Here is a 21,038-nt window from a genome sequence, read left to right on the forward strand (position 1 = left end):
AATTTATCAGTGTTTTCTTTCATTTTATCATTCAATTTTTCTTTAGTAGCATCGGTTTTTTTCTTCACCGTATCCTTGGCTTTTCCTACCCGCCTTTCGGAACCATCTTTTGCCGTTTGTTTTGCCTTGTGGGCAGCGTTTTTCAATTCTGTTTTCATTTTTTTCGCTAGTTTCTTGTCTCTTTGTAGTTTGTTTTTAAGAAATTTGAAGTCGATCCCAAAATCCCTTTTCTGCTTTTTTTTATTGTTGGAATCGGAGGCGTTGCATCAACGCGTGAACCTGGTAGATCTATAAGTCACTTGTCGCTGCCGGTCGCTGCTATACGTATATCTTAGTCGTTTTGATCGTCCGCTTCTGGTACGAAGACATCTGTTGGTGTGTTTCCTCGTCGTTCCCTTCTGCCATGGCTGTTTCCGGTTCCGCAGATTCGGCTACTTGATGTGCATCATAATTTGTATCATCGCCGATGTCTTGTTCATATGCCGGTTCATCAACGTCTCCCGAAATGTCCTCTGCCGGATCTGCTTTTTCTTCTTGTGGCAAGCCTAGTACAGGTAACAACATCAGCATCATTTTCGACATTTTCTTCTTCGTACGCTGGATCGGGATAATCTGCTATTTCTAGCGCTGCGCCAACGGCGTCACCGTCTGGTGCGGAACCTGGGTTATCAGACTCCTGTGGAACATATGATAACTGCTTCAAATCGGGTGTTCCTTTTTCATCCTTCGTCTTTATTTTATTTTACACAGTTGTGAAACAAAAATGTTGTCCATTCAGGGTTTACCATCTTTTAAGCCGGTCTATTACAGCAGTAGACAACGCTCGAGTACTACGGCGTACAAGAGTGTCCCACGTCTTACGATGACAATTGATGACTCATCCTAAACTGTTTATCTCAAGTTGTTTTTTTCTTTTCATGCAACGGCGCAGTCGCGTTAGTAAGTGTTAAGCTATTTTTGGTTTTTGTTAGTTGGGTTAAGGTGAGTAAGTGTTTTGTTAAATTAAGTTAGTGCATGCAGGGTTATGTTATACAAACAGAGAGTTCACATGGGAAACAGTGGGAGACAGTACAGTACATGAAAAAGAGTGCATGAACGATTGAAGGGATCTGAAAGGCATTTAACCGGGAGCAGGAATCAAACTCGGTACCTTTCGTATCAACACTACATGCCATAACCAGTAGATCATATCCTCAACGACAATTGGCTAAGTGTTTTATTAATTTTTTATGTGAGATCATTCATCATAATCATAATGGTAGCTTATTGGTATAGGCGTTGACTGACGTTTCAGGTGTACGGGTTCGTTTCCAGGGAAGGCTCATTAGGTAATGCCCGACATAAATTAGACAATTCTTTTCATTTTTTTCATTTGTTTTATTTAAAACTTTTATATAACCTTATTCATACATCGGAAAATTTGATCCCGCAATTTAGGCATGCGGGATACCTAGGTTGCGGGATGCATCCCGCATTCTAGGCAGGGCTATCGCTATGACACTATCCCAAATCCCGCTCCCCTCACTTTAGGCACACCCTCTATTATTTCTGCGTTCGTGTGGGTTCTGCAGCAACTGTGTCGTCGTCGGTGAAAATTTCAAGTAGAGTTTTCGAGTTCCGGTCTTTTGGAAGTTTTACACATGCGTGTTTCATGTAGTGAGCAACTAATGATACCGGTCGCATCTGGGGACTAAATTCACATGAATGAACTCGACTCGTGTCGATCTGTGCCGACGGCCTTTTTTAACCTGCACAAAATTTCGAGACTGAATCAGCCAGGGGAAAGTGCACATATGCAGGAGCAGCTGCCATTCAGTTAGATGCGACCCAGTTTTATTCTTAAATTCAGAGACAAGATATTTGAGTGGGATTTCAGTCATTCGACGTTGACCAAAGGACCGAATCGTTTGGATCTTTGCGTCCACATAAAATGACGATGATTTCCGTCCTAATTGTTGTTTATTTCTTTGCTGCTGCTGTTGCTCTGGTAATTATGAAACATTTATTATTACGTTCAACTAATTTCTGTAGAAATTTTGTGCTTTCCCAGAACGATATCGTGACAACAGAATCATCGCAATATCCCGTCTAACCTAATAAATGGAGAAATTCCTAGAAAGTGTTCTTTCCACATCTTTTCACTTAACTACGACTACGGAAACTATACCGATCAGAGGGCACAATTTTCCTGCTCGCACGTTAATCTCACTAGCCCAGGAAGTTATTTGAAAGTGAGTCAACAACTCAATTAATTTTCGAAATTATTCTTCCATCGTTCTAACTGACTTTCTTTATGATTCATCGTAGGTCACCAATTCTTTAGAAATGGACTATGTAGATGTGCCTGTAGTGAACCGAATATATGTTTCAGATATCGCAATGTATCAACAGTACATGATATCTCTCTATTCCCTTTTCACCATCGGCGATCAGTTTGAATGCAATTGGGAACCATATGTACCTCCAACGATTTCAAAAGTAATTTATAAAGCGCCAATCCTATATGTTTTTTTGTTTTTTTTTTATCAATTAATTGTTTTTTTCAAGGTTGCCGTGACTCTTCAGCAACGACGGCTAATGGAACCCTTCAACCATTTACCGATTATGATACGAAAATTCCGAGATGGTGCGATTTTACTATTCAAGTTTCCACTGATCATTCGGTTCAGTTTTCTTGTTCGGTCGTCAATCTGACAACTTCTGGAAGTTCTTTGCAAGTAGGGCCTATCTAATTTCATTTGTAATGATTTTCAGTTCTATTAAATGGTAAAGTCATTTTGTACATCTATAGTTGCGCGACTGGAACGGCGCTTTAATTACTGAGCCACCCATTACTAACCAGGGATATATTTCAAAGAACTTCATGATGGTTGTGTCAGCGCGATTTTTTTACCCAGATTGGTTCAATTGTCAATGGAAAACCGTTCCGGTACCCTTGGTGAAAGAGCCGCAACAACCCATTTTTCAAAGTAATTCTTCAAAGTTAATCATCATTTTCCTTATTCGTTCTTCAACTATTACTTATTATATGTGTACCATTTCCAGTGTGTAATAACGACCACGAAACTAGATCTGTGAATGGAACCCTTCAGCCCTTTAAGGCGTATGCAACAGGACTCCACACCGTTGGATGTCGTTTCTATATTTACGTACCTGTTGATCAGCGAGTTCAAATGACTTGCTCAGTAGTAAGAATGCACCCTGGCTTCTTCGGTGATGCGAGTTTTATCAATGTAAGACGTTTAATTAAAGTAGATTAATTAATTTAAAGTTTTTACAATTCGAAAAGTTAGGTTCTATGTTCGAATGAATGAATCATGGGCTAGGTTCAAGAGAAAAGGCAAAAGTCACTGTCGTTTATTCTGTTTATTATTTTTTTTAATTTCAGTTTTATGAAATGGACGGCACAGTTATATCTATGCAGCCACTTGAGAACGAGGTTACACATCCTTCGGCAACGTTTTGTATGTGTGGTCATTTTTCGGCTTCTCAGACTGGTTCGAGTGCAGCTGGACAACAATAATTCCTTCGCCGGTTCTTGTTACTTGTTCTAATAATAAAGGTAAGGTATATAACGATTTTGCATTTTGATAAAGAAATCACAATTTATTTGAAATTGGCCTTTTAAATTTATTTGCTTTTAATTAAAATGCTATCAATCATGAATAAAGTGTGCGGGCAGATGTGTTCTAATGTGACGTCAACGGGAGGGATTGTACAGTCTCCAAACTTCCCTGATGATTATGGGAATTTTGACATGGGCTGTGCATTTAACATTGACGTGCCAGTAGGAAAGACAGTCCAGTTGACATTCAATTCCTTCAATTTGGAAACCAATTATGACTTTGTTTCTGTAAGTAAAATAAATCTGTCTATCAGTATCTGCTCATTCTGCTGTCAATATTCAATGGAGTCCTCTTTCCCTTCTCAGGTTTTTGACGGAACAACATCCATGATTTTGTTGAACGAGGCAACCGGAAACACAATTCCCTTGGAAGTAACCACAAAATCTAATAGGATGATAATCAAGTTTACTACTTCCACCTTATTTAGGAAATCCTGGTATCTATGGATGGCAGGCAACCTTCACTGCTATGGTAATCTAATAATAATATGTAACACAAATATGGATATGTACAATGAGGTTGGTGCTATAATTCTATTTCAACAGAAAGCATCAACAGCTCTCTCGACTTCATCGTCGACAACGGAACTCGCTCAAATGTCGACAACCGCAATAACATCAAGTTTTGAGGAGACGGAGACAGCGACAGCGACCGCGACAGCGACAGCGAAAGCGAGCTCAGCAGAACCTATTCCGACTTTCCAACGTGAATATATTCAGGTTTAAGTTATATGTCGTGAACAAATTTTTATTCTCTATCTTTTATTTCGTTCAGCTTGCCACGACAATTACACGACGTCGCTCAGAGGGAACCTCAAACATCCAGCTAATAATGTTGATCTGGAAAATGTGAAATCCTGCACTTTTATTATCGATGTACCTACTGATCGATGGAACCACTTTTCATGTTCAATCGTTAACCTTGGCAATACCAGTTCTTTATTTGTAAGTCAAAGTAATTAATTATTTGTCAATAATGAGTTCTTTCAAAAAAGTCGAAATATTATATTTAGAAAATTATTTTTTTCCGTCTTTCTAGCTAGACGGATTAATGGGAAATGACTGGAATATCCCCGTAGAAAACGTTACTTATACTTCAAATTACGATGACGTTTATGTGCATTTTCAAGTCTCTAATTGTGATGAGGTTGATTGCGAATGGACAACTATTCCGGGATTGGCGACGGCAGTGAGAAATTTCAAATGTATGAAAAATATTCTGTAGATCGTGTTGAGATTTATGTCGTTCAACATAAATTAATTACATTTTTTATTTTAGTATGCGGTGAGAGATATACAACGTCATCTTATGGGAGCATTCAGCCTTTCACTGGAAATTTCACAATCGACGAATTGAGACCATGTAGTTTAATCGTTGTCGTACCTCCTTTTCTACATCTTGAAATATCTTGTCCGGTCATCAACTTATCGAATCCTACTAGTTCAATGCAAGTTAGTGGATTATCCTAAATAAGGATACTTGTATTTTACTTGTATTTAGTGACGTAACTATTTATCAGCTTATTATTTACATTAGCTATTAGAAGCTCTCGAAATGGATTTAGGCCTACCAATCGTAAACAGGAAATATTATACTAATGAGGGGTACAACGATTTCTATTCAATTCTCGGCAAATCTGATTGGTTTGAGACTTTGAGTGCAATTGGATAGCGATTCCAGTTTCCAAGGACCCGAAGGATTTCAAACGTAAGAAATTTCATTCACGGATCGCTTATTTTGCTCAACAGTATAATAAATTATTATTAGAATTAAATTGTCATTTTTTTCTTTCAGTTTGCGTAGACGGAAGTGCAGAAGTGTCTGAAGGGATTATTCGTCCTTTTCATGATGGAATGAAATTGCCGCGAACATGTTCGTTTACCATTCGTGAATCTCCTAATAAGCCCTTCACTTACATTTATTGCCCCACTGTTAATCTAACTAGCCCTGGAAGTTATTTGAAAGTGAGTATGAAAGAAAAATAGCAATTTACTGCCAAATTAATGAGTGTTTTTCAATTTTCTATCGTCATATATTACTGTATTTTATTTTGAGAATCTTATTTGCATTTTTTTTTCCAGCTTCATTCTACTTATGAGGGCAACATAATTGCGAATCCACCCATCGCAAACCAGATTTATAGCATACAACCATCTAGTCATTTTATTATAGTAGATTCAAAATTCAACGATGTTGATTTGTTCGAATGCCGCTGGACTACAGAAGAAGTTCTCCTTCCTACTTTTCTACCCGTTATTCAGCAGAAAACAACACCAACGATAACACCTACACCAAGTACTACAGATTCTGAATTCTTTACTTCCAGAACATTGACAGCATCGATAGTAGAGACCACTACCGTATCGTGTGCAACTTGCAAATCAAGTAAATCCAAATATTGATGGTCCATTTCCCTTGAATTCAGTTGTTTTATTTCCTCATTTCTTCGTTTTATGTTCAGTTGGTGGATCTTGCACGTTTTTAACTATGACAAGCGGAACAATCCAGTCGATTAACTTCCCGAATCAAGATTACGCAATAGGGGCTCGTATTCCTGCCAACAAAACTTATTTCGAAGCTTATTTTTTCATCGAATCGCTTTGCGGTCGCATTAAACTGACATTCAACACGTTCAATGTTCAACCAGGTGGCGACGTAATTTTTGTGAGTAGGCCTAGTAATAGTCGGAAATGTCGTGAATATAAATCTTGTTTAAGTTAATTTGACGTCAATTTTAAATTTTCCTCTTTTTTTTTAAGGTTTACAATGGCAAACCGGATCCGCTTCCCAGTGGCGAAAGTGGCTATAACACTCCACTTTTGTGGTCTTCGCTATCTTTGTCTTATGCTTCCGACTACAGTCATTTCACGGAATCCCCCCCTGTTATCATCGGTACATCCAACATAATGACAATTTTGTTTCTTGGTGATACACCCGAGAACACAAAACTGATGACATCGCAACAACCGGCACGCTGGCAGGCGACATACAATATTGCATAATTTTCTTTCTTTTTTTTTCAAATAAGATATCAAGTTGTTCAACCTTTTTTTTACATTTTCGCTTTTATTAGTTATATCTTTCAAGCTGCTTAAAAGTAAATAAACTTTTGGTTTCGGGCTACTGGAAAAAAACCCAATTTATCCATATGTGAAATATAAAAATTTTATTACTTTAGATTTAAGTTTTAAGTTATCATGCTCTTTCACGATGAAAATGAATCTTTTCGGGTTTTTTCTAACTCTCCTTCTGCATTAGGCCTACCCGACAACAGTAAAAATTCAAGAATAAAAAATAAAATAGGCAAATTTTTATTCTAGATAGATACACTGGTACACTGGCACATATTATCTGTCAACTTCGCAGACGAATGAATTTTGGGGAAAGCATTAAAGAACAACTTGCTGCAGGAAGGCAGAGACGCTTTTGTGGTAAATGGAAGTTATAGCTTCAGGACTATGAATAAGACAGCGCAAAACGAAAAAAGCTGCAATAGAAACGAAGTGAAAACAGATAACAGAGTCTAGCTATAAAGCAATAAAAATTCGTTGTCCTTGAAAGTCGAACGTGAAATAACGGACATGTCCCGTAGTCCCGCAGCTTACGTTGCTGCTGAGTTGAGTTTCTGTTTTGGACCACATTTATTTATGCTTGATGTCGGTGAATGTATCCACGTGTAGTGGATATACCCATTGACCTCATAAATGGTTATGGATATTTTTCGATGATCAATGCAAACCGCCATGAACAGTGACAAGGCATGAAATTAATTGTGTTGACGAGGGCTTGCGGCTACACAGAGTCTCCGTATTAAGAGCGTTTTGTTGTATACAACACACAACCCGTATGAAATCCAATTCCGCATTCAACACAACAGGAGTAAAAATAGAACGCTTTCGGCTAGAAAAGTTTACGTTTGCTTTCAGAAAATAGCATTACTTATCAAACAATTTAAACCTTAGATATTTTTTCGTGGTGCACAGTCTGCAAACGGCGTTGCGTAAAATTAGATACCCACAGACGGACGTGAACAATACAACCAGCTGATCAGTTATCTGACTTTTAATTTTTTCGTTGTTATTCTTAAAGAAACCACGGTAATTGTAAGTTTGTAACATGTTTAACCTAGAAGACAATCGCGAATCGCTTGCACCGAAGCGTATACACTATTTCAATATGTCCAACTTGCTGTACTATTTCAATCCGAAGGATTTCGTCATCACATCCAAGTGCAACGTATTAATGTTGTTGGTCTTATTCAAATTGGTATTGGCCGTGATTATTGTGACCATTTGCACCCGAAATCATGTACAGTCAGGAAAAGAACTTCCGCTTTGCTTGGGGAATTTACTAGACAACCGGGAACACCATTATGCAAAAGATTCAGATGGATCGTACGATAACAGTCGAATGATATCAAAATTGGGATCGTGCCAGCTGACACGTTACACTTTTGAACGAGTAGTTGCCTGTTTTAATGCGCTTAGTGAGCGACATTACTTAGCCCAGAATAACTCTTCTAATAACCTTAATGTCGTCAACAGATTATATAAAAAATTTACACTTTGCATTTATAGGTGATTCCAGGATGCGTCAACAATTTATAAACTTTCTCAAGGTAAATGCGATATAGTCAGTGAAAAAGTTTTTAACAAAATTCTAAATAAATTAATTTTAGAAAAATCCATCAATTTGACTAATTTTTTTATTTGTTAGATTATTCCAGATTACAATCGGAAATCAAAACCGAGCCCCCTCCCATTTGTTTATCACGGTAATATGGAAGTTACAAGTGAAATACTGAGATTGCGATTATCCTTTCAATGGCAACCTCTCGTTAATGACACGATTATCGATACGATACGCCAGTGGGCAACTGATAGTCAAGCTGATCGACCAAACTTGATTTTTCTAGGTAATAAACATCTCTGTAGAAATTTGTCGTCGTGAATTTTTTAAGCCTAAATGAATTTTTGTATAATGTGTTATCAGTCATAAACTGACGCCATTCAAATAAAATTTAATATTACCAGACAAAGTTATAACAACATCTTAAATAAGATTATATGTCCGATTAACAGGTATTGCTTTGTGGTACATGATTCAAACACCCGGGGAACATCAACCTTTCCAAAAACAATTAGAGCGACTCGCTCCGTTGCTCAGTCAGTTGGCGAATGTCAGCAAGGTTATTTGGCTTAATCAATACCCAGTCATGGAAACGTATGGCGATAATGGCGCTGTGAACACGGCGATTTTTTCGGAAAAGATCAATCATTACAACGAAGACGCTCGGTCTGAACTGCAGCAGTGAGTCCAATGGCGGAATGAATTAAACACAAATTTATATAGATGTAACTAAAAATGTCTTTCTTATTCTTTCAGGAGTTATTTGCCAATCATATGGGATTCAAGTAATTCGTTGGTTGAGGAATACATCCGCGGATGCATTCTCTTTCGGCAGCGCGTGCAACTTGGGATGTATCTGCTCACGGATCCGGATTATTCGTACATTAACTGCAACGACCACACACACCCGGCTTACTCGGCCCTATCGCAAGCCACTCAACTTCTTTTACACGACCTTTGCGACGCTCGAAAATTATTCTTCCCGTGACATTTGAAAATTGAGGATCATATTCAATTTTGGTACATATATATCTTGCACTCACATTCGGATTGTGAGCGCTATATCGACTTTTCCTTTGGTAAATGGAATCTCAAACTTTAGCAAGACCGTCAGAATCACATACAGTAGGCTACCAATTGGCAGCTATTAAATTATAATCCAAGGTGATATGGAGAAAAAAGAGAAAAACACGGAAACAGGAAACCTCTACTAATTTACTTTTACATCCAGAAGGTCTCTTCTTTCTAACGCGATATTATAGCGCTGTTCCTTTCAAATATTCAATACAGAAAGAAACGGAGACTTGATCAGCAAATTTTCATCCGTGATTTTTTTATTAAATAAATCCACTGATTCGGAAAGTTTATTCCGGAAAAAATTATTTTTTTAAATCGGAAAGGAGAAGGTCCTAAGGAGAAGAAGGAACTAAGCATATTAGATCCTTTCTGCTGGAGTCTCCTTCTCAAAACATACGCTGTCAGTTTTCAATTATATTGGAAAATTCGTTGTCGAGTTACGGTATTTTAGTCATGTATGAAGGAGAAATGGTAATATTATCTTTCGTAGTTTGTTTTTTTATTTTTAACCAGTGTAACTTTTTTTTTAACTATTGATTTTTAATTTAAATTCCAGAATCAATCGCGTCTAATAAAATTACTGATGGAATCGTTGCATGCTGGATAAAGATGTCCCTGATAATTGCAAAATATGCTCGCAATTTTTTAATCTCCTATCAGCTTATGCAAATATGGTATTTACTTATTTAATTATCTATTTATTTATAAAATTAGTTTTAAAAAAATTTATTTTCAATGGAGTTGACCAGTGTCAACATTTATTTCAACTTGGTGCTTTCCGTAAGCTCCTAGTGTTTGTGTTGGGAGCGGACAGAGTTGGATTCAATCCTCCATCACCAGTTTTATCCCCCCGAGAAAATAATTCGAAGCCAACACCAACCGGACAAAAAAGTCTTGCCAAGCCTTTGCCAGCACCTTCCCCTACCTTTGCACTGTAAAGAAGTTGGGGTCAAACGCAAGCAAAGGATTTCCATGATCTCCTACAACGCTGGCAACAATGATCCTTCATTGTGATTTGCATGCCCAAAATTCCAGCATCACAACATCTGACAATACTAGTAGGCTTCCGACACCCCCCGGAAGTAACATCAGTGCTGTATGGTCAAAGTTCCGTATTTTACTTTCAGCCAGAAAAAAAAAGAAAAAACATAGATTGAATGTTATTTACGATAAATTGTGCTAATCATCCAGGAATTAGTCGTTGCGTGTTGCCATTTAAATAACATAAGTAGTGAATCATCATTGATCTGAATGCTGTTGTATATTGCCCGGGGTCAGCTAGATTTCTCGCGGACTCTGAGATCTATGACTAGATTTAAGAAAAAATAAGTAACTTGGTGTATTGTTTATGTAGCACCAGTACGCGGTTGTTTCGGGATCATGAATTGAAATTTGGCACAGCTTCTCCAAGAAATGTTGGTACTTAATGACAATTTTTCATCTTAATTTGTTATAGAGGACTTTTTTTTTAAGTACTTCTGCCTTTCATGAATCTTCCAGGTTTTGGAGGATGGTCTGCAGTTTAACCGACTTCAGTGCGTTATTGATGGTTGATGGTTTTACTGACAAGGACGGCCAGTCTGTTAAAGGCGTTTTAGGTAAAAATAAAAATTAACAAATAGCATGTAGTCCTTAATTTCAACAGTTTTTTCGCCAATAGTGTACGCATTTTCTCTTTTTCTTAATCGATTGCATTGCCTGTTATTTTTGTTTAAAAGTTTCTTAAATTTTTATTACTGAAGATATTTTTAAGAAATTTCTTTTTATATCTAGCCTTAATGAGCCTTAATACAATCGCGTCAAAGCAACGACAGCAAACGGGCCTATTAGCTAATGGAATTTTTAGTTAGTCTTGCAAATCGCCTTCAAATTGCAAAAGACTACCTGTTGCAATCACCATATGCAAGTGGTTAAATTAATTGCAGTGGTCAGTTAATTGGTTGAAGCAAAAAATTAAGCAAAGCTACTGGTCATCCCACGCTGATCTAAGCAATGAGATTCCAACACACGAATATTTCAACGAACATCTGCTCAGGTAGACAAAATTTATTGCTGTGTTAATTCTTAATTGGTATTTTACTGATTTTTTGTCCTTCTAAAAATTAGGTTACATTGGAAGAGGCTACAGCACTTCTGACCGAGTTTGAGTCGTCGGACATGGAAGCCGAAACGGATCTTGATTTTGGGTTAGCGCAGTCTATTGAAACTGATGAGACATCTACTACCCAAGAATCTACTTCTAAATCAAAGTGTCGTTTTAGCTTAAGTGCCTCTTGAACTGGCCACGAAACTCACTTCAAGTTGGGTATAAAATTATGCTAGCAATTGTCGATGTTGTGAATTTCATAATTCTTATTGACAAAGCGCATTTGCCTTTTGTTAAACAGTCCAAATCCTCCCCCAAAAACTGTCTGAACATGTGCCAATTATATGTCCGCCTCGGTTAAGACACACGGATGTGAAACCCTTTCTTTGAAGCTACGAAATACCTTCTAAGTAATGAAAAAAAAACAGTTTTAGCAACTAATGACGAAGCTCGTTTTTCTACATAGAATTTCATTTTATCCAGAATTTGAATAATTACGTAATAAGTGATGGCGATTGTAAAAAAACAAACAACCATTTGAATTCTTTTTTATTTGTTGTATTTCATTTTCAGTGAGACGATTTGCATGTTACGGTTAACGAAGTTTCCGCCCAGCACGAAAATTTGTTTCAATCTCAAATTGTTTTACGTCAGCCCGTTCTAGAAAAGCTTATTGCCTTCCCAAAATCAAAAATTTGTTGCCTATGATGAAAAGATTTCAGATCTTCCGCAATCCCTTCTTCTGTTTTAAATCGATCCCAATCCAGCTTTGATTTTTCCAATGTACTGAGCTTTGCTTTTTTACTTGATAATTGACTGGTAATGCTAGAAAGGCCACCGGATTTTTTTTTAAGTTGGAAGGTTTTTTCCTTTCATTTCTTGGGAATTTAAAGGTCCAGTTTTCTTAACTTCTTCTGGGATTCTATTAAATGTAATAATATTGATATTAGTTTACACAAATAGTGTGTGATCCAGGTATAAAGCCCAGTCACTTGAAATGCATAGACGTATAAAAAAATTACTCAATTTCTTCTCCAGCAAATTTATAGGCTATAGATTTTGTAGGTTTGGTTACAATAGGTGCAACAGTCTCTTTTGCTTCTTTTGTGTCAGTTCCCTCCTTGAAACTAGCCCACATACGGTCAATCCTTTGTTTTTTATCTTCATCATTATTGGTATTTTTTAATTTATCTCCTTCGTCTGGTTCTTCAGAAACTGTTGTTCTACAAAACATATCAAATGTAAATGTAAGGCACAACCGTCAACCGGCACAACATAAAACCATAAATAAAGAATGTTATAGATAGCCTACTTGTTTAATTTATTCTTTTATAAGGGACGTTTTCTCTTTTTGGAAGAGCTTTATTCTACAGTCATCACTTTCATTGCTTGAAATTTGTTCAGCTTCATTGGATAATTCTTCAACATCACTCTCAGTCACCTGGAAAATGTAAACTAAGATATTGTGATATAGCCTAGGTATACACTTTGGAGCAATTACCTGTAGGAATGTAATCATCATCACTGGAATCTGAGTAAAAAATCTTGTTCATTCAATCAATCGCTTAACAACAACTAACTCATCACGCGAGACTCGAGTTTCTATCCACGATAACGGATAACCGTTCGCAACTGAACACGATCCACACTGTAGACAACAGTCAATTTTCGCGCTCCTAGACCCTCAGGTGAGCTGGGGAGTGGGTGATGGCCTCGGGTTACCACCTTCCCCAAAAAATGAAAATGAAAAGCTCTTTAAGAACGTTCATTGGCATCTAGCGGAAACTCATGAACTAAACTTCAGTGCGTCGACCACACTGGAATGATTTGTTTCTCCTTTCTACATGACTATACGGATTAACGCAAGCAGACGAATTTGTAGGCCTACTCAACTCATTACTCAAGTTTTGATCTTTCGGCGTTTTGGCCATTGGAGGCGGCTAGTTTTGTTGAAGCTTAAGTTCAGACTGCATTGTTGGATATTCGATACCGTCAAGACTGTCATAGTCTGCTCTCTCAGCTGTTTTATTTCAAGAAAAGATCTAAAGATGAAACAATTGTTTGCAAATGTGAGTGTTTCTACGAGCCCTGATTGAGTGTTTTCTTGTCTGTTTTGTTATTTTTTTTTTGGGAGGGGGGGTTACGAAAAATTCTGACTCAACATTGACAAGGTGACTGATCGTGAGCAGCAGGGCACCAATCCACTAACCAACCAACCATTGACAAGGTAAATTAATAATTTTTTATTTGTCGTTTCTGCTCAAGAGTAAACTTTATTTGTGTATTTGTGTAGAAAAGCCAATCATAGGAAGGAAAAGTTAGCGATAGCGTGTCGTACTAGTAATCGGTCAAGCAGTGATCGAGTTTCCCCCACGTTCACGCCATGGATTGTACAGCAGACCGCGGAAGATCAACACCTCGCACCGATAAGTGGCCCGCACGATGCACGACCAGCATCGTAACAAAGGGCACGATCATGTGGTTGGTTTATGGATTACTCATCGTTCTTCCCTTCTCCCATTTTGTAGGAAAGACACGTGCAGGTTTTCGTTGGTTTAATTCCATTTTTTCTCTCGGGTGAAAGCGAAGAGACATGTGTGGCGATTGTAGAGAATTTTAGTTTGGGATTAAGGACATAGATAAAGAAGACGTGATAAAGAAGTAGAGTCTTTTGCTAAGGAGTCTTCGACGACTATTTTATCTCGAAAAATAAGTAGAGTAGAGTACTCGTTCTAAAAAAAAATCTGGTTTTGCACAACATTTTTATAAATGTATGCTTCAATCTGGGGCAATCGATACTGGTAGATATAGATAATAAGATTGCTAACGAGAGTGCTTTAATGTTAATACCGGTAGGTGAAATCCGTGGGCATTATCTTCTTTTTCGCAACCTCTAATGAAATACAAAATTCTTGTTTTTGTTTTTTTCTTTTGACAGAACGGATTAAGGGCACCTACGAAAAACCACGATACGATGGATGGTATAACAACTTGGCTCATCCAGATTGGGGATCAGTCGGTAAGTTAACGGTCTGATTTTTTTTTTATTAATAGCTGCCAATGCATTATTATTTTTTTTATTCTATTCTATTCTTATGCTGTTGTTCACTTCAGTTTTCACCTGAGCGAATAGCTTAAAAGTACAATTTTGAAATCTAATTGCCTTAAATTTGTAGATAACTGATTAGCATTTCCTGAAAAAACTTTTTTTTTAGATTATTAGCAAAAATGTTTTGGAACTAAATCAAATTGTTGCCATTTGTATTGCAGACAGTCACTTGACGCGCAAAGTCCCAGCTACCTACGCTGACGGTGTCTACATGATGGGAGGAGATAATCGGCCCAATGCAAGGAAACTCAGTGAACTCTTCATGAAAGGTCCCGATGGACTCGGCTCTGTCATGAATCGCACCGCTCTTTTCGCTTTCTTTCGGTACGTGTTTATTACTCTGTTTTGTCCAGAAAAGAAACGCACTTTAAGCTTTTTTAGCAAACATTTTCTAAGGTTTGATAAGGGTGAAAACTTTCAAAATCTAAGGCTTCGTACCAAATCGCTAAATGCTGTAAAAATTACGACATTTTATTTTTCTATTTTTAAAATGAATCAATCGACATCAATCTAACTTGACTTGATATGCAAATTGCACTTGGTTTTTACGAAACTATGAGTGACTCTTTTAGCTAGATCAATATCGAGGTTCCCTGTGTCTACGTTCGATTGTTGGTTACAACTTTTGATTGCCCAATAGTGTTAGGTCATCAATCAATGTCTAATGTATGTCGTGTATTTTATTTTTTTATTGCAGGACAACTGGTATCTTCAGAGATCCTGATGGCCAGCGAGTCGGGTTGCCCAATTGAGATGCACAAAATTGATATCGAAAAGTGTGACGAGATGTATGACGCAGAATGCACAGGAAAGATATTCATGCCATTTCACCGTGCCTGGTACGACCACAAAACAGGACAAAGTCCAAACAGCCCCCGGGAACAGGTATACCAGAGATAATCGCTTACTCTTTCTACAGTCATTTCCTGTTACAGTCTCCGGTAAAAATAAAATAAAAATACTCCAGGGAAGTCATGCGTGAAACGCATTTTTGAGAAATAGCCAATTGCATCTAGTAAATAATTTGGAGTGCACGTAAGTAAACTGAACTTGTTGTCGGCTAGAAAAATGCAATTGTTGTCATTTATAACGTTGCCAATGGCTTTCGAAATTTGACCAACTTTTAAGGTTGATATTTATTACGCGTCCCTGTCAATACTGTAAAAAATATTGCAAATTTAACATAAAATCATATTTTTGAAGATGGGGGTGAAAATTAAAATTAAGGGCAAGGATATGCGAACCAAAACGTTCAGTCATCTGTTTTCAAATAGAAAATCTGATTGATCTTTATTTATTGGACGAACGTTTGCTATTTATCATCTGCACGGTAACATTGAGAGCGAAATCCCCTCCAGGTTTAATGTAACTAGTTAAAAATGGTGATTGCTGTAGCCGTTGGGGCTACTTTACATAAACCGCAACGAAAGACTTGCACTTAACTTTTTTTGGGGGGTTCTCGAATAATTTTTCAAGGGAGATTATCTCATTTAGGATAGCCCCTGACACACTTGAGTCAATTTTGATATGCGAGAATTATTGGCATGAGATCAATTGTCAAGTTATTGAAGGCAATAGTAATCGAATTATAAATTGGATTTTTGTCCTTTAGATCAATCGGATGACCAGCTGGATTGATGGCAGTTTTATCTACAGCACAAGTGAGGCCTGGGTGAACGCCATGAGGTCATTCACGAACGGAACTTTTAAATCGGGCGATTTGGAAGGAATGCCCCCACGAAACAAGGATCGTGTACCTATTTTCACTGCACCTGCTCCACACATCATGAGAATGGCTAGTCCCGAAAAAATGCTTCGTAAGTAAACAAATTATTGACGGTAATTGGATTGGAGATGCTGAATGAATGAATTATTCACGATATGTTTATATAGTACTCCGAGATCCTCGGACCAATCAAAACCCAGCAATTCTTGCTATTGGCGTTCTCTTTTTCCGCTTCCATAATGTGGTCGCTGGTAAAATTCAACAAGAACATCCGGAATGGTCGGATGAGCAAGTCTTCCAAAGGGCTCGTCGTGTAGTGGTGGCAACATTGCAAGTATACGTCTAAATCTTAGATAGATGGAACCATTCAAAGCGTTTGTTGTAATATTTTTATTTTTGGTATTATCTGTAGAACATTGTCGTGTACGAATATTTACCGGCCCTGATTGGTGAATCTCTCGGCGAATACGAAGGCTACAAAGCCGATGTACACCCTGGAATCAGCCATGTGTTCCAGAGCGCTGCCTTCCGCTTCGGTCACACGATGATCCCTCCCGGCCTCTACAGACGTGACGGCCAATGCAATTTCAGGTTGGGACCAAACGAGACGCCAGCCATTCGACTTTGCTCGGCCTGGTGGGACGCTGTCGAAATTTTGGTCAACAATTCCGTCGAAGAATTCATCCTGGGCATGGCCTCGCAGCTGGCCGAACGAGAGGACAGTTTACTCTGCTCCGACGTCCGCAACAAGCTCTTTGGACCGATGGAATTTTCCCGTCGCGATCTAGTAGTGCTCAACATCATGCGTGGTCGAGATACCGGCCTGCCGGACTACAACACGGCCCGCCGCAGCTTCCACTTGAGCCCCATCACCAACTGGACCGACATTAATCCGGCGCTAGCCGTTCAACAGCCTGAACTCTTCCCAAAGCTGGCCGAGCTCTATGGAAATGATTTGTGGAATGTCGACGTCTACATCGGTGGAATGTTGGAGTCAACCAACGGACCTGGTCCACTTTTCACGGCCGTCATCAAGGAACAGCTGGGTCGAATCCGCGACGCTGATCGCTTTTGGTTCGAAAACAGCGACAACGGCATGTTTACGGCCGGCGAAATCGAGGAGATCCGCCAAACGACATTTCACGACGTGATTTTCAGCACGATGAACATCAGCGAAGGGGAGATCCAGCGGAATGTGTTCTTCTTCCGCGATGGCGACCCGTGCCCTCAACCGACTCAGCTCAACGCTTCGCTGTTGACCCCCTGCAACTTCTTGGCCGGCTACGACTACTTTGCGGGCAGCGAAGTGCCCTACATCTACGGCTGTCTCCTCTTGGCTTTCGTGCCGATTATCGCCGCAGGCGCTGGCTACGGCGTCGTGAAATTGCAGAATTCCAAGCGTCGCAAGCTCAAGGCCCGTCGCGAAGAAAACAACAACGGCAAATCGGTGGACAAGATGGTCGTCAAGGAGTGGCTGCATTTGAACCACAAGCGACTGGTGAAGGTGAAATTCGGTCCCGACGAGGCGTTTTACACGGTGAACCGCAAAGGTGAAAAGCTGCGCAAGGTCAACTTCAAAGGCGTCGAATTGCTGACGATTGAAGTCACGCAGGACGCCCGCAAGAAGCCGATGCTGTTGGTGCGCGTGCCGCGCGACTGCGACCTCGTCCTGGAATTCGACTCGAACGCGTCGCTCAAGCGCTTCCTCCACAAGTTGGAGACGTTCCTGACCAGCCACAAGAAGCACCTGGAACAGATTCCCACCTACCGCGAGCAGATGCTGTCCAACGCTGAGACGCGGGAGCGCCGAGAGAAGCGGCTGGAACATTTCTTCCGCGAGGCTTACGCTCTGACTTTTGGTCCCAAGCCGGGCGAGAAGCGCAAAATGAAGGAGGCGACGGGCGATGTCGTCATGGTTATGCGGACGTCTCTGTCGCGCAGCGAATTCGCCAGCGCTCTGGGCATGAAGGGCGACGACGTTTTCGTGAAAATGATGTTCAACATCATCATCGTCGACAAGGATGGCGACGGCCGCATCTCGTTCCAGGAGTTCCTCGACACCGTCGTCCTCTTCTCCAAGGGCCGCACCGAGGACAAGTTGCGCATCATTTTCGACATGTGCGACGACGATCGAAATAGCGTCATCGACAAAGGTACGTTTGCATTAGCTCAATCGACTTTTGATTGGCCCTCGATATGAATTGATTTGTTTTATTACCCAACAGGTGAACTTTCTGAGATGTTGCGCTCGTTAGTCGAGATTGCACGTACCAACAACAGCCTGAACGACGACCAGGTGACGGAATTGATTGACGGCATGTTCCAGTCTGCCGGCCTGGAACACAAAGACGCATTGTCCTACGACAATTTCAAGCTGATGATGCGCGAGTACCGCGGTGACTTAATCGCCATCGGACTCGACTGCAAAGGCGCCAAGCAGAACTTTTTGGACACGTCGACCACAGTGGCCCGTATGATCAGCTTCCACATCGACGCCTCCCAGGAGCGCCACCGCAACACGATCCTGCGCAAGTGGAACGAGCTGACCACTTTCCTGGAGGCCAATCGCCAGAACATTTTCTACCTGTTCGTCTTCTACGTCGTGACGATCGCCCTTTTCGACGACCGATTCATCCACTACTCGTTCATGTCCGAGCACACGGATCTGCGTCACATCATGGGCGTCGGCATCGCCATCACGCGTGGCTCAGCCGCGGCACTTTCCTTCTGCTACAGCCTCTTGTTGTTGACCATGTCCCGCAACTTGTTGACCAAACTCAAAGAGTTCTCGGTGCAGCAATACATTCCGCTGGATTCTCACATTCAGTTCCACAAGATTTGCGCCTTGACGGCCTTCTTCTTTTCGATGTTGCACACGGTCGGTCACATCGTCAACTTTTACCACGTCTCGACGCAACCCATCGAACATTTGCGCTGTCTCTCCAAGGAAATCAGCTTGCCCAGCGACTACAAGCCCACCATCACCTACTGGCTGTTCCAGACTCTGACGGGACTGACGGGCGTGCTCCTCTTTGTCGTTGTGATCATCATCTTTGTCTTTGCTAATCCCATCATTCGCAAAAAGGCCTACAACTTTTTCTGGATGACTCACAGTTTATACATTGTCCTTTATATCCTGTCCATCTTGCACGGACTCGGCCGACTGACAGCCTCTCCCAGCTTCTGGATCTTCCTCATCGGACCGGCCATCGTCTACACCCTGGACAAGATTATCAGTTTGCGCACCAAGTTTATGGGCCTGGACATAATCGAAACGGTCCTCCTGCCGTCCGACGTTCTCAAGGTGAAATTCTACCGCCCACCCAATTTCAAGTATCTTTCCGGCCAGTGGATCCGTCTCTCGTGCACCGGAGTCAAGCCTGAAGAGTTCCACTCATTCACGCTCACATCGGCTCCACACGAAAACTTTTTATCCTGCCACATCAAGGCGCAGGGACCGTGGACGTTGAAGCTGCGCAACTACTTCGACCCAAGCAATTTCAACCCGAAAGAGATGGACCCTAAAATCCAACTCGACGGTCCATTCGGTGGCGGCAATCAGGACTGGTACAAGTTTGAAGTCGCCGTCATGGTGGGTGGAGGTATCGGAGTCACGCCCTACGCTTCCATCCTCAACGATTTGGTCTTTGGCACGTCAACCAACCGCTACTCCGGCGTCGCCTGCAAGAAGGTCTACTTCCTGTGGACTTGCCCGTCGCACCGCCACTTTGAGTGGTTCATCGACGTCCTGAGAGACGTCGAGCGCAAAGACGTGACCAACGTGCTGGAGATGCACATCTTCATCACTCAGTTCTTCCACAAATTCGATTTGCGCACGACGATGTTCTACATTTGCGAGAACCACTTCCAGCGCATCTCCAAGCGCAGCATGTTCACCGGGCTGAAGGCGGTCAACCATTTTGGTCGACCGGACATGACCTCCTTCCTCAAGTTCGTTCAGAAGAAGCACAGTTACGTCAGCAAGATCGGCGTCTTTAGCTGCGGTCCGCGACCCTTGACCAAGTCCATCATGAGCGCTTGCGAGGAAGTGAATCAGGGTCGCAAGCTGCCCTATTTCATACACCATTTCGAGAATTTCGGTTAATCACTGTGAGGAGATAACCTTGTCCTAAACTGCGTCGTGTACGTTTGGTTTATAGAATAGTCCCTATATCATCGCGCTGTCGTCATTTAATCGTTTTTCTTTTTCGTGTTCCTCAACAGTTTCACATCCCCTCGTTGGTTTTTTTCATTTTATTTTCCGATTTCTTGGAATCTTCATTCTGTTTGTCTTCTCATTAGCGTCGTGCTGCTTTTGTAATTGATTGCGTCTTTTGTTCTGGATTATCCTTATGGTGGACGCACTTGCCATTTCCATTTTTGTGCATTCCTCGATTCGCCTGTCTGTCATGTTATACTTGGAAAATAAAAGACGTAAGGAAGGGTTGTATAATAAGTTACGTTTGATTTGCAGAGTGCATTTTCTTGAGTTTTCAAGGTATGATACTGATTCGTGAAGCTGAAAGCGCCAACGGGCAAACTTGGTATTAGAAGAATAGAATTGAACTCAGCACTCGATTGCATTCAGATTCGAGTGTTATTGATTCATGTATTGGAAATGTCGGATTCACATTTTTGCCACTTTCATCTCTTACCTGCGGTAAAAGAATTGCAATAAAAAATGCTATATATGGAGTGTAATATCGTTATCAGTAACTTTCATAATTTATTAATTTCTATCTGGCAGATGGTATAGTGTAAGTTTATAACGAAACCTTATTGAAA

General features: G+C 40.4%; 2 protein-coding genes and 3 long non-coding RNA genes across 10 annotated transcripts; 4 read left to right on the top strand and 1 right to left on the bottom strand.

Moving 5' to 3' along the window:
• Positions 1 to 292: 292 nt before the first annotated feature.
• On the top strand, positions 293 to 6,790 carry LOC124209355. 2 transcript variants are annotated; one of them, XR_006880889.1, is made up of 19 exons: positions 293 to 1,987; positions 2,051 to 2,231; positions 2,308 to 2,478; positions 2,548 to 2,717; positions 2,792 to 2,969; positions 3,046 to 3,233; positions 3,389 to 3,562; positions 3,672 to 3,853; positions 3,932 to 3,997; positions 4,054 to 4,097; positions 4,172 to 4,331; positions 4,401 to 4,570; positions 4,665 to 4,830; positions 4,905 to 5,077; positions 5,163 to 5,333; positions 5,421 to 5,590; positions 5,708 to 6,011; positions 6,088 to 6,290; positions 6,386 to 6,790. It is a non-coding gene; the product is annotated as an uncharacterized LOC124209355 (long non-coding RNA). The 2 variants fall into 2 exon arrangements; XR_006880888.1 differs by having other exon boundaries at positions 3,932 to 4,097; positions 6,386 to 6,766.
• A 695-nt stretch (positions 6,791 to 7,485) lies between these two features.
• LOC124203321 (N-acetylneuraminate 9-O-acetyltransferase-like) lies at positions 7,486 to 9,803 on the top strand. Of its 2 annotated transcripts, XM_046600073.1 has the most exons (5): positions 7,487 to 7,723; positions 8,204 to 8,244; positions 8,343 to 8,541; positions 8,708 to 8,936; positions 9,012 to 9,794. In XM_046600073.1, the coding sequence occupies exons 2-5, from the start codon at positions 8,215 to 8,217 to the stop codon at positions 9,241 to 9,243; spliced, it is 690 nt and encodes a 229-aa protein (XP_046456029.1). In that variant the 5' UTR covers positions 7,487 to 7,723; positions 8,204 to 8,214; the 3' UTR covers positions 9,244 to 9,794. The 2 variants fall into 2 exon arrangements, with proteins under 2 accessions (XP_046456021.1, XP_046456029.1); XM_046600065.1 differs by having other exon boundaries at positions 7,486 to 8,244; positions 9,012 to 9,803.
• A 1,290-nt stretch (positions 9,804 to 11,093) lies between these two features.
• LOC124203362 lies at positions 11,094 to 11,951 on the top strand. Its single transcript, XR_006878529.1, has 2 exons — positions 11,094 to 11,367; positions 11,439 to 11,951. It is a non-coding gene; the product is annotated as an uncharacterized LOC124203362 (long non-coding RNA).
• A 9-nt stretch (positions 11,952 to 11,960) lies between these two features.
• On the bottom strand, positions 11,961 to 13,212 carry LOC124203354. 2 transcript variants are annotated; one of them, XR_006878525.1, is made up of 4 exons: positions 12,920 to 13,212; positions 12,731 to 12,859; positions 12,441 to 12,641; positions 11,961 to 12,340 (listed from the first exon to the last, which is right to left on the bottom strand). It is a non-coding gene; the product is annotated as an uncharacterized LOC124203354 (long non-coding RNA). The 2 variants fall into 2 exon arrangements; XR_006878526.1 differs by having other exon boundaries at positions 12,731 to 12,873.
• Positions 13,213 to 13,333: 121 nt separating this feature from the next.
• Positions 13,334 to 20,698, top strand: LOC124203333 (dual oxidase-like). 3 transcript variants are annotated; one of them, XM_046600081.1, is made up of 9 exons: positions 13,334 to 13,645; positions 13,712 to 13,899; positions 14,357 to 14,437; positions 14,689 to 14,851; positions 15,225 to 15,412; positions 16,140 to 16,344; positions 16,421 to 16,587; positions 16,666 to 18,406; positions 18,479 to 20,698. In XM_046600081.1, exons 5-9 carry the CDS (start codon positions 15,251 to 15,253, stop codon positions 20,356 to 20,358), a joined length of 4,155 nt encoding a protein of 1,384 aa, XP_046456037.1. In that variant the 5' UTR covers positions 13,334 to 13,645; positions 13,712 to 13,899; positions 14,357 to 14,437; positions 14,689 to 14,851; positions 15,225 to 15,250; the 3' UTR covers positions 20,359 to 20,698. The 3 variants fall into 3 exon arrangements, with proteins under 3 accessions (XP_046456037.1, XP_046456050.1, XP_046456042.1); XM_046600094.1 differs by having other exon boundaries at positions 13,379 to 13,645; positions 13,712 to 13,961; positions 14,689 to 14,849; positions 15,224 to 15,412; XM_046600086.1 differs by having other exon boundaries at positions 13,580 to 13,589; positions 13,712 to 13,961; positions 18,479 to 20,631.
• The last annotated feature ends 340 nt before the right edge of the window (positions 20,699 to 21,038 follow it).

Source organism: Daphnia pulex, chromosome 2, assembly GCF_021134715.1.
Source record: "Daphnia pulex isolate KAP4 chromosome 2, ASM2113471v1".
Classification (NCBI taxonomy): Eukaryota; Metazoa; Arthropoda; class Branchiopoda; order Diplostraca; family Daphniidae; genus Daphnia; species Daphnia pulex.